The 12,965-nt window shown below is 37.1% G+C and overlaps 1 protein-coding gene across 1 annotated transcript in view; it reads left to right on the top strand.

Annotated features, from left to right (window-relative positions):
- Positions 1-2,532, top strand: part of LOC114650561 (uncharacterized) — a 35,006-nt gene extending 32,474 nt beyond the window's left edge. Inside the window, exons 6-7 of the mRNA XM_028800297.2 lie at positions 628-690; positions 1,418-2,532. Of these exons, the coding sequence (XP_028656130.1) occupies positions 628-690; positions 1,418-1,449 (95 nt within the window). The 3' untranslated portion in view covers positions 1,450-2,532. The remainder of the gene's footprint in view (positions 1-627; positions 691-1,417) is intronic.
- Positions 2,533-12,965: the final 10,433 nt, after the last annotated feature.

The following is a 12,965-nucleotide window of genomic DNA, read 5'->3' as shown; positions in this document are numbered from 1 at the left end:
GAATTTCTTTTTTGATGGGGAGGATATTAGCAAATATGTTTATATGTGTTTGTTCCTGGGTTTAACTCAATAAAGAGTATTTAAATAAAAAAGTCTTCATAATTATTGTATTTTATTCAAGAACACTGTAATAGCCTAATATAAGGCATGCAAAATTTAAAAAAGTAAACTCATAGGTCATTTATTCTCACTCCTTAAAAAATACAAAATGAACTGAACATGAACTAGTTCAAAATTGAAATGGTGAACTATAAACGTGAATTTATTAATTTTAATCCTTGTGAACTGAACTTTGAGCGAGTTCTTGTGAGGTGTGAACTTGCACAACACTGCTGGAAAGTGAGTGATTGAAGAGGAGGAAGTTTTGCTTTTGTTAAACTGCAAATCTGCTCCCAGTTCTCACTGCATTCATTCATCCCTTCTGTAATGCTTTATGTCTTCTTTTGAGTAGTCCTTGGGCAAGGCAGTTTTTTTAGTTCTTAAGAGTCTTCAGTCAAATCCACACTTGGTACAAAGCATTCATTCATCGATTCATTTATGCATGCATCCATCTGTTCGCACTCCTAAACTAGTGAGGAGGCTGTTCAAAAATGCCAAATTGTTAACTCGTTTATTTTGCGGTTTCAGGCCATACCAGAAACAGTTTGGATACAATCAAAGGGAACAAAGTCTCTACATACTTTTTGGCTGGTAAATATGAAACAATTACTGATAATATTGCATGCTTGACTTTATTTTGTGATTAGTATTGAATAACATCATCAGTATAAACAATATGAAACAAAGCATTCTCAGTGTTTGAGTTCTTTCTTTCTTTCTTTCTTTCTTTCTTTCTTTCTTTCTTTCTTTCTTTCTTTCTTTCTTTCTTTCTTTCTTTCTTTCTTTTACACAGATATTTACAGATAATTGTTCCATTCATTTGTTTTTGTTCCTCTATAATTGACAGAAATTCTACTTTTGGTAGCAGCTATTTCGCTATGTTGTCTAATCTTGTCTAGCATAAGAGGATAAGCAGGACATTACATTTTTTTTGTCGTGAACACAAAAAGGTTGCTACTTGAAGTGGTGGGGTTGACCAGTTAGAGGACAGTCTTTCCTGATTGATTAAAATTTCAATAAAAACCATTCAGTACCACAACACATAAATATGCAGGACACTCTGCCCTTACAAGTTAATGTTAAATACAGGCCATGACTGTAGTTTTCATTGTGTTAGTATGTTGGATTTATGTATTCATTTACTATTTATTTTATATGTATGTATAGAGACGTCAAGCAAAATGACACCTTTTATTGACTAACTAAAAAGATTACAATATGCAAGCTTTCGAGGCAACTAAGGCCCTTTCTTCAGCTAACATGACAATAACAGCTTAGTATTTATATGTATGTATATAATTTTTCTTTTTTTTTTTAGCAATTGTTGCCGTAATTTCTTCTATATTTTGATTGAAGACATCCACCCATTCCGTCTCTAAGTCCATTTTATCCCAGTTCGGGCTAAGGGAATACTAAACCCAGAATTACAAGTGCAAAAGACAAACAATTACTTTGGACCAGGTTTACTCATGAATGATGAGAACTTAAGTAACTATCTTTTGAGCCAGTGCTGGGACCTCATATCAAGAATGGTCTACTCGTTTCTAGAAGGATTGAATTCACTTTTACTTTTTACTTGAAATCTTTATTTAATCAAAATTTTTGTGGCACGTTTTCATTTAAGGAGAATATTGTTTAAAGTTGTACATGACAGGTAGCCAATATGTACACTATATAACATTTATGTATTAAAGCTATATGCCTAAAATTGTCATTGAATGAAACTATGTTGGTCCTATTTAAATAATAATTGATACACAAAATATTCTAGACTAGAGTGTATAAACAGAATATGTGAGTTTGAATATGAGAATTTGATTGTTTTCAGATGATGGTTAAAATATGGCAAGGAAATATCAAGCAAGAATGATTATTTTCAGTTATTTTTATATTTTTATTGTTGTGTTTGCCAAACTTCTCCAGTAATGTCTACAACTGACTCCTTTATTAGAAGGCACTTCAGATTCTGGGACCAGAAATGCTTTTAAAGACCATCAGTAATACACAAAATATCTAACAGAAAGAACTGCTAAAAACAGAAATGGTAATATTTCCTTTCTTACATAACACGCTAGTCCATGTCAGTTTACTGTTGGATTTTGCAAATGCTTTCATTTTTACACAACTGGACCAGTTATGAGTCACGCCGGGGGCCACTCAGTCAGTCCACGGTGGGGACTAAACTAGCAACTGCTGGCAATTGAAAAAGAGAGTTAGACAAACATTTAACATAAAATATGAAACATCTTTTGCTAAATAAAGAGATTAAAGGGAAAACCATTACACACTGTTTTTGATTACTTAATGGAGAAGAAATTTATCTTGTTTTCTGTATGCATTGCTGTATAGAAATACAGTATGTATTAAATGTTCTATATTTCCTGTAAAATGTATCAACATATTTTATTTTATTAAAGTGTTATTCAAAATAAACTGTTTTTATTTATTATATAACTTGTCTAAAGTCTTGAATCTGTAATTCAATTCAGTCCAAAAAAGCATATCTCTCTTCACGTAACTTAATTCCATTTTTTTAGCCCTCTGATCTGCCTTGCCACTGGTACAATGAGGCACCACAACTTGCCAAACACACAAAAGCTCATCAAGTGCACTTTTACTCAATGAGGTTAGGTCACAGTAGGCGAAGTGGTGGCTCTGAGGCTAGGGATCTGCACTGTCAATCAGAAGGATGCCAGTTTGAATCCCGTAAATGCCAAAAGGGACTCTGCTCTGTTGGGCCCTTGAGCAAGACCCTTAACCTGCAATTGCTAAGCACTTTGAGTAGTGAGAAACATGCTATATAAATGCAAAGAATTATTATTATTACTACAGTAAGCCAAGGGCCATATGTAGTCACTTTTATGTCTATGCCATAATGTAACAATTGGCATCAGAGGCAAGGAAGAGGGCAATTTGTACGCTGCAGGCCCAGGCCCATCACATGGGTGTTGCCAGGCATTATTGGACTAAGCTGCTCTTCCTCTGTGCCTTGCCAGTAGTCAAGTTGCTTTTAGCAGACCCACAGAACAGACATCCACTCAAGACCTGCACACTCTCAAGTGACCACAAGAACAGGACCAACACATCAAACAGACCACCTGAGAGACCACTACAGATCTGACAACTGGGTTGTGTCAAAAGTACCAGCAGACTCAATGTCCACATCTACGACAAGCTCCAAACTGTCGGCCTTAGAGTAAGGTGACTTGTCTGACACCTTCTACTCACACCTTCAAGATGTCTGACCCCAAAGTAAGACAATGGCAGGCAAAGCTTCAGTGATCATAACTACAGATTTTTTCTTGTTAAAAAAAACACTTAATTCAATTGCCATTACTGAAATTCAATTTCTAAAAAAAAAATCAATTTCTATGACAGAAATGTCATTAAAAAATGTCTTCAAACTAGAAAATAAAACTAAATTGTGTGTACTGAATGGAATCATCCATGGTAAACACCCTTGGTATGTTACATGGTACAGACTGATGGCTTTCTTTACTTTGTAAAATAAGACACCTTGACACAAGACAAAGGTTTGGGGCAGCCACCCGTGTACTTGACCTTGGCTGCAAAACAAGCAAAATATTCAGCACAATAATGTACAGAACGGAATCCAAAATTGAACTGATCAACGGAGGAAGGGAAGGGTTTTTATAGGGAGTTTGGCGGAAGTGATGTGGTCCTCGGGGCCAGGACAGGAAGTGACGTCTTCAGAATTGAGGTGGAATTTCCCGTGTCTGGTCTGCGGGGACAAAATAAGAGGGTTGAATGCACCCCACTACCCTCCGGCTGGGCATGGAATTCCATTCTTTTGGTTCCTGTGGCTGGCTCCCATGCGCATGTGTGTGACAACTAATTTTTTCTTATTTACTTCTGGAGTACATGTTCATTATCAACCTTATATGCGACCTCATGACCCCCAAAGGTTATGCAAAAAGAGAATTTCGCCTCATGTATTAATACAGTGTACCAAATACCAAAAACTGTACTAGGGTGCACGTTCACTCATTGTGCTCTCCTGCATTACTGGCCCAGGAAACTTCACATGCAGCCACACTGCTGTAGTTTTGTGAATTTATGGCTGCCTTTCCCGGCAGCACTGGGCATATTTTTAATTTTGATTTTAACACACTACATAATGTGTGTTTCAGTGTGCATAGTTGCCATTAAATTTGCTAAAACGTTGCAGCCATATTATTAACTTTGATAAAATTCATTTATGTCTGTGCAACCCACATGCTGTCTATTTTTACACTGAGCCTAGGTTAAATGTTTTTGCTTAGAAAGAGTGCAATGACTTATTAATGCACTCTCTGGGACCATTTTAAGTTTAATGTTATCTAACTAAACCCTGTTTGTGCCTTCTTTCATTTTTTATTTAAATGTATAATCTTAGTTTAGAATGACCAGTGAGTCTAGAAGCTAACAGAAAAGGAAACTGATAAAGCTCCCAGGATCAGAACTTTGAGGCAGAGCTGTCCATCACTAGAATAACTAGCGAATCATCTTCATGTAACATCACAATGTCAGAGCCCCATGTTGCTTTTGGACATAAAGAATTCCCCAGAGATGTCAGAGAGAAAAAATAGACCAGAATATACATCAGAGAAAGAGAGAGACTCCATTTCTATTGGAAAGGCTCCATTCACTTGGACATTGAAGATTCAATCCATGCATCAACCTGACTGATGAACTTTAAACAAGCCATCATGGACAATAAACACTTTTAACCTTTTTGACTTTACCTATTTTGATTTATTTAATATTTTTTTTTCTTCTGCTCTTTTCTACTCCTAATAAATAACACTATGCTGTTTCTTGTCTTGCTAATCATGAGGGACTGAAGTAATAAAGTAAACACATGGCACCTGGTGTGGTGAGATGGCCACTTTCTTTTCCACAGGTTTAGTGGGCTGAGGAAAATGTCCAAAAAGAGGAGAGCACGGTGTAAGTAATGCATTGCTGATTGGTAAATGGCATTAACTAATGTGTATCAGCCCTCATGTGTCTAGGGGACACCCATGTGTTGTTCACGCCAATGCTATGAGTCCCTATGTGGAGCACTGAGGAGTGACCGCATAAGTGGATGAGGTCTGTGCGCATATTAAGGTTAGGGTGTGAGAGTAGACCAATCTAAAAACAAACTTGGTGAGTTCCACTCACTCCATGATAATACAATATATTGCAAGTTAAATTAACAACTGACAACAGGACATACTAGTTAGTTTATTCTTGCATCTCTTCATGAACTGGAAGCCTTGAAATATGCCATTATCACAAAACAATTGAGCTCTGTCAAGATAGCAATCTTGTACTTTCATATACTCATGCACTAGTTCACCAGTATGCAAGATTAATGATATGCAATTTCACAACCACAAAGAAAACAGTTTTTACAATTGCAAAACAGTGTCCGGGTGAAATCTGTCGATGAGGCCAATAGGATTTTTTGTTGTTAAAACAAAACAAATTAAATGTGACATACACTTATACACAGAAAAACTAAAAAAAAATACACAAAACATTTAAATTAAAATAAAAAAATAGAATTACTGAAAAATTAAAGCTATCATAAAAAAATAATGTAACAAAAGTTAAATAAAATAAATCAAAACAAGGAATGAACATTGGTGTTGGAGGAGCTGCCTAGACTGCCTTTTCTTCTGATCTCAACACAGAGCAACACTCAGGTTTAGTACATGTCTCCCTGTGGCTCAACATTTGCCAGTTTCACCATCAGTGAGTCTTTTTCTCATTAACTGTTTCCACTCGTGTGCACATCGGAAACAGCTTAAAGGCTTCGGTGTTGGTAATTACCTGCCCCACTGTGTACTAATGCCTCATCTTCTACTCCCTCGGCAGAATAGAAGATTGACAGCCTCTCCATCTTTGATGTGACATCTGTGTTTGTCCTCCTGGAGCCTCCCTTTCCTGCCACTTGACCTCAGAACCTGGAAATTTCTCATCACCTTTAAAGCCCTTCATGGTTTAGCCCCTCATTTTCTGTCTGAGCTACTGCTTCCTTACACTCCTGCCTGTGCATTAAGATCATTGGACTCTAACTTACTCACTGTACCTAAATACAGGTTAGTAAATATGGGTGACAGAGCTTTCAGTGTGATGGCCCCTAAAATTTGGAATGCTCTTCCCTCTCAGTCTTCGCGAGGAAAAATCTATTATTCATTTCAAACTCCTGTTAAAACACAGTGTTATTCATTCTCTTGTATGCAACTTCTACTGTCTTGTTAATGTGTTTTTGTTGAATTGTAAAGTGTCCTTGAGTGTATGTAAGGCACTACATAAATAAAACATTATTATTATTATTAAATCTGCAGTCTTGTTTAATTCAGATACAGAACTCCAGTCTGAAAAGACTACTCCTCATTTCTTGCGTGTTTTCTTTATTTTTGAATTATCCAGTTATATGAAGTCACCAAGGTGGTGCCCCAACCCTTTATCATTGTCACATTGATGGCACTGTTAAATTAGTTTGTTTTTTATCTTATTCTTTTATTATTCATTCACAACAACACAGCAGTGTCAAATTTATTTTTATACAAACGTCAAACTTTTAGGACTTTGTTCTCCTAATTATATCCAAATATACAGGTAGTTGTTGACTTACGAACTATGCATCTTATGACCATTCACTACCACGTCTTACAGGCAAATAATAGATTTTGCCACATCAGCTCCGTATGCTGTGACTCATTCATCTAAATCTCAGTTTATTACCTGCAGTGGTTTTGACTACATTCAGTTACATTTGTCTTACAGTTACAGGAAAAGAGGCAATTGATCTTGACACAAAAATGAAGGTGATCAAACAGTATGAGGGAGGAAAGAAAGCAAATGAGTTCACATGTGACTTTAAGTTACCCCATAGTAACCAGTGTTTGCTGCACATGCTGCACTGTTGTACTCTAGCTTTGAATCCAGCTAACCTTCCGAAGCTTCTGTGTTGTGTCTCATGATGTGCCGCTTTGTACGAACTGCCATGAAGGGGTAATGCAACCACACTGAACTCCTTTATCTGTTAATGTTTATTGTTAACCGGCTAAAATGTTAAAACTTAAAAACATGAGTGCTCAAACCCTGCTGGTACAATTCTTCCTCTCACAGTTAACACAATGAACACTGGGATAGGTCAACACTGAAGATGTAACATAACACAGACAAAGGATTTGTGAAGCTATTAAAGGTTCAGCACCCATGCGAGCAACATTAATAATGCAACAAAATTAAAAAATAATTTACACAAAAAAGATAGAAAATCTACACAATGTCCTACGAATGATGATAAAAAAGGATATAAAACAAACAATATCTACTATACACAAAAGTCAGGTTTGAATACATATACTGGTCCATCTTATGTCAAGATCTACTTACAACTGGTCAGCCAGAACCGAACATGGTCATAAGTCGATGACTACTTGTAAAGACAATTAACAAAAAGCAGAGTAGACACTGGGTCAAACAGCACTGTTTGCTGAAAGCCTGCAGTTACTTCAATGTCAGACCCCTTTAGCGAGGGTGTTTGTAAATAATGGCTTAAACAACCATAAGCACAGTGGAAAAACTAATGAAATTTTGATAGATGTTAAACAGTTGATAATTTTCTTGACTGATGCCCAAGAGCTTTAGACGGTGGAATTGATACTCAACACAATATAACACAAATGGCAACAATTATGATGATGTTGTAATGTACATGAATGACACGCAAAATCTCTCAATTGCTACCAATTGCAATCAGAAATTTTTATATGTGTATTTGAAGTTTACAGAAATGGTGTATCATTTGCTAAATTTGGAGTAAATGGTTTACTAGTTAAAACGTTCTGCTTCATGGAAGCTTTTATGTGGAGGACATTTCGATGTTTACAAACCTATTACTACTTAATGGTCTTGCTAAAGCTCAAAACACTGTTACTAAATATACCTTAAAATATATTGACATGAACAGAATAACTTCTCTTTGACATGCAAATCAAAAGATATATTTACTTTGGCTCAAAATTGCAATGGTAGATTTAATTATAAATGACACATTGGTTATGAATCTAATAAAGATATTCTTATAGGGTCTATAAATGTTAAATGTCCATATTGTTGTGTATTGGAATGGACTGTTGGACCAGTGGAATGTGTTACAAAAGTGCAAAGATCAATTTATCACCTTTTGAAGTCTTACTAGGGCCTATTCAAATTTTAGTATTTGGTTTATACCCAGAGTCAGAATATTTTCTCAATGCTATAAGAAAATCTAATAATGTATTTCAAATGACATCATTTGGTGCAAAAATTTCATGATAAATTTTAAAGTACAAGGGTAGGTATTGCACCATTGTCTTGAAATTTCTCAAGTGAAGCCAGGTAACAGTGCTAGTCTATATAAAGATATATATATATACATTGCTAAGGTCTGTCTGACACACGATTACTCAAAAACTACGGGGCTACAACATTGATCTTTGCCTTCAGCAAAAGGTTATGACCTGTGGGAATTCAAAAAATCTCAAGTAGCGGCAACTTCTGCAAAGTGACCTGTGGTTGTGGGTTTATAACGGCAAAGTGCTGGCAAAACCATGTGAGATAGTGGAAAGAAAAAGAAGAGCTGTGACATCTACTAAGCATCAAATATATTGCAAAGACTGACTGTGTGATAAAGAACGCCATACTAAGAAGAAGATGAATAAGGGCTGAGCAATCTTCTGGGTGTGAAATACGGGACACAGAATGCAAAAATGACAAAAACGCAGAGCAATCTTCTGTGTCAAGTGTAAAATACAGGATGCAAGAACGACACAATTGCTGACAGTTTACTGTTGTTTATATCTAGCCTTTGCTGGGTCACATATCATTCTGCCATAAGAAGACTTGATGGTGAACAACATTGACTAGCAACAGGGAATCATGAATACAGAGCAACTGAGCAGCAAACACAAAGTCTCACAGGCATGTAAGACAAATTCCAGGATATGAATGCATGAAGACTCCAAAGACACCTAGAGCAACAATCAAGAAGAGTATCAAGCAGTGAACATTTCCAACCATCCTTAGATTGATATTTCTTAGAAAACCACTACTTGACAAAGTTAAGCTGCTGTGGCAGGAGGCTGGGGGCCAGACCCAGCAGGGATAACTGGAAGGACCGGGAGGCAGTTTATATGTCTCCCAGCCCATGAGGGGACAACCGCCCTAGATAATGAGTGGACCTCGGGGATGGAGCCAGGAGGCTCAAACCCACTGGGGCCCGTGGCTGCCGCTAGGAGGCGCCCCGACCATCGTGGAGCCAGGGAAATCTCCACTTCCGCCAGACCTGGGCAGGTGGAGGAAGAACCTTCCAGGGATGCCTGGAGTGCTTCCGGGTGGTCGTGCGGCACTTCTGCCACACTAGGAAGTGCCGCCAGAAGGTCATCAACAAGCACCTGGAGCACATCTGGGTGAATATAAAAGGGGCTGCCTTCCTACAGTCGGGGAGCTGGAGTCGGGTGCTGCAGTACGACGAAGCTCCAGCAGACGGAAGAGAGGCGGCCCATCGACATTGAAAGGCCCGTGGAAGGGTGTTGTGGTGCTGGAAGCACTGTAAGCACTGTGTGTGTGCGGGACTTGGGTTTTGGGACCTTTATTTATTAAACGTGTGTGTTTTAAGAACTGCCGGTGTCCATCTGGTTGTGTCCGGACTCATTATCTCACACTGCATACTTTCCTGTTAAAAATAAAACGTGGTACCAATCAGAAGAGTGCCACTTATTCTAGACGAGCCACAAGAAGTAATAAAATACATTATCATTTCCAAAGGAACTGAAAGAAGTAACCAATTATAAAATATAAGAGGTATCAACAAAACAAATAACTAACAGTTCACCGTATCTACCCATGTACTGAAGATTTGCTGAGTTTCAAACTTATTATTCAAAATTTTAAAAATCATTGCATTTTCTTAATTGCATTTTAAATTTTGTTTTGATGGGCAAGGAGGCTGATATTCTTCATGATAATTCATTCCATGTAATGTCTAAACAAGATTGTTCAGACTTTCCCAATATGCTTATTCACTCTTTCCATGTCAGAATCACAGTCATTAGGAGCAGAAGTGCTTTTTTACTCTGTTAAGATGGAAGAGCCTTATGAATCACTTTGGTCAGCTTAACCCTTTGTGGTCCAGGGCCTTTTTTTTTCTTTTCAATGTGTATTTTCTATGATGAACTTTTTTCTGTCTTGCGCTTGATACCACTGGTATAGATTCTGGCTGCTTAGTGATCCTGAACTTTACTAAGTGGCTCAAGATTGCTATATTGACTTCATTGCACTGTGGGCACTCACAGTGACTTTTGCAGTTAGAGTGATCAGTTGGCCTATTCAGTGTATTTCACTGTGAGTGCAGTGTGCACATGCAACCATTGTCCTTCTGTCAGGTAGAGAAAGTGCACTGACTGCCGCTCTGTCTGTGCCTGTGTAGTCGTAGGGTTCCTGTCAGTGATGGCTTGCTGCCGCATCTTGATTTCCTGTGAGAAAGACCTGAACCTGAATTCTGTGGCTGAGGTACTTTGCATGAGCAATTCATGCAGTAAATCATTTTACACGTGTTACGTTATGACCTCTCGAATGAGACCAAGATCAAGTTGCTAGGCCCCTTGGGTGTGTGAATTTTTGCACAGAAAAATAACACTTAGCACTTTTAATACATACAGTATATAGACAGCTGCACTCCTAATTTGGGATCCTGAGATGGTTCATCGTGTGATGGTTCATCGTCTCTCTGTCTATAGATAATTGTACAACAGCTCTGTACTTCTATAGCACCTTAAAATTGTGCTTTCTTTGGGAAGGTGCCATTTCAAATAGCATTTTAATTTAGTTAACACACTGGTAAAACCACCATGCTTAATAGAAAAAGTAGATCAGGTAATGGATAAATGTTTTGATAGATAAGGGCTCAGGAAAATGTCAGAACAAATGTAATAAGGTCAGCTATGAATAAACATCAGTAAGCTGAGACATCAGTGGGTGAAGGTCTTCCTGCAAAGAGGTGAGCCTATTTATGGACAGGACTGTGAATAAACAGAAAAACAGTGCTGTGAAAATGTATTTGTTTCTTTGCTGATTTCCTTTATTATTGCAAAATTTTGAAATGAATCTTTTCAGGTCAGCAACCAAAATGCAATTTTAGATAAAGGGTACCTGAGTAAACAAATAACAATCACTTTTACTTATTTAATTTATTGAATCAGTGAAATTACCAACACTACTTGGCATTGTGTGAAAAAGCAATTGCCCCTATGCACAAAATAATTGGTTATGCCACCTTCACCTGTCAGTCCTTAACATTGCTATGGAGGAATTTTGCCTGCCCTTTCATGCAGAATTGTTTTAACTTGTAAACACGGGTATGCCTTTGAGCATGAACGGATTGTTTCTGGTATTGTCACAGCCTCTCAGTTGGGTTTCGGCCTCACTAAGCCAGTCCAAAACATTTACTTTGTGACTTTTCAGCCATTCTGATGTGGGTTTGTCTGTGTATTCAATCATCGTCTTGCTGCCTGACCCAACTATGTTTTAACATCAACTTCAAATCAAGGACAGCGGATTGGACTTCTTTATAAAATATTTCCCAATACAGAGCAGAATTCATGGTACCTTTAACTCATTGTTGCTTCAATTCATTGTCCATGCCCTGAAGCATCTCCATCATATTTGAATGCCGGTATGATGCTCTTACTGTGGAATGCTGTGCTCACTTTATGCTGAAGATAATTGGACCCAAATTCTCTGTCTTATCTGTCCTTAGAATATCTTCTCAAAAGGACTGGGGAAAATGGAGGTGCCTCCTGCCAACTAAGACTAAAAAACTATCTATCTAAAAAAAAAAAAAAAAAAAAAAATGTGAATTTCCCCCTGGGATTAATAAAGTATCTATCTATCTATCTATCTATCTATCTATCTATCTATCTATCTATCTATCTATCTATCTATCTATCTATCTATCTATCTATCTATCTATCTATCTATCTATCTATCTATCTATCTATCTAAGAGGCAAGATTCTTTGTTAGTACTGGATTACACCTCAACTGGTGTTCTATACTGAATGAAATTGGAAAAAAAATCAAATTCTTACTTAGAGGATGTGTTCGAAACTTTTTAAAATTATGGACAGATCTAATCAATAACATTTTAGAATAAGCATCTATATAAAGGAAAAGGATTCTCTTCCTTCTTTTCTGACTTTTAAAGATTTGCTCTTTTTGTTGTTGGCTCTCCTCTCTTTCTCTTGGGTGGGGTTGAATTTTGGTTTGTTAAGTTTGACTTGATTGTACAGAATGTTATTTGCTTCAAATTAAAATCAATAAAAATATTTTAAAAGTAGTGGTTTCCACCTTACTACTATCCAGTGAAACTCATGTTTGTCCAGTGTCCTTCTGATTGTGGTGTCAGGAACAATCACCTTTGCTGAAGGCAAGAGAAGCCTGCGCCTCTTTGGATGTTTTTCATTCATACAGACCAACTATTCCTGGACAGATTTGCTAATGTTTCAAGTGCTTTCTTTATTGAAAGTATGGCTCCCACTGTGTCCCTGAACTTGGCTATTGACTCTTTTTTTAATTTTAACTTATTATTGCATATATTAAATGAAAGTAACATTCCATACAAACAAATTAAACTTAACAAAACTAAATTCAATCCCCACCCATGAGAAAGAGAGGAAGGTGAACAGCCAGAATAAAACTTTAAGAGTAGAAAAGAGGGAAGAGAATCAATTTCCCCAATATAAATACTTTTTCTAAAATGTTATTGATTACATCCTGCAAGGTTTTAAAAAAGTTTTGAACAGATCCTCTAAGTGAGAATTGGATTTT

This window comes from Erpetoichthys calabaricus, chromosome 1 (assembly GCF_900747795.2).
Source record: "Erpetoichthys calabaricus chromosome 1, fErpCal1.3, whole genome shotgun sequence".
NCBI classification, from domain to species: domain Eukaryota; kingdom Metazoa; phylum Chordata; class Cladistia; order Polypteriformes; family Polypteridae; genus Erpetoichthys; species Erpetoichthys calabaricus.
This window is presented reverse-complemented; position numbering and strand designations above follow the sequence as displayed.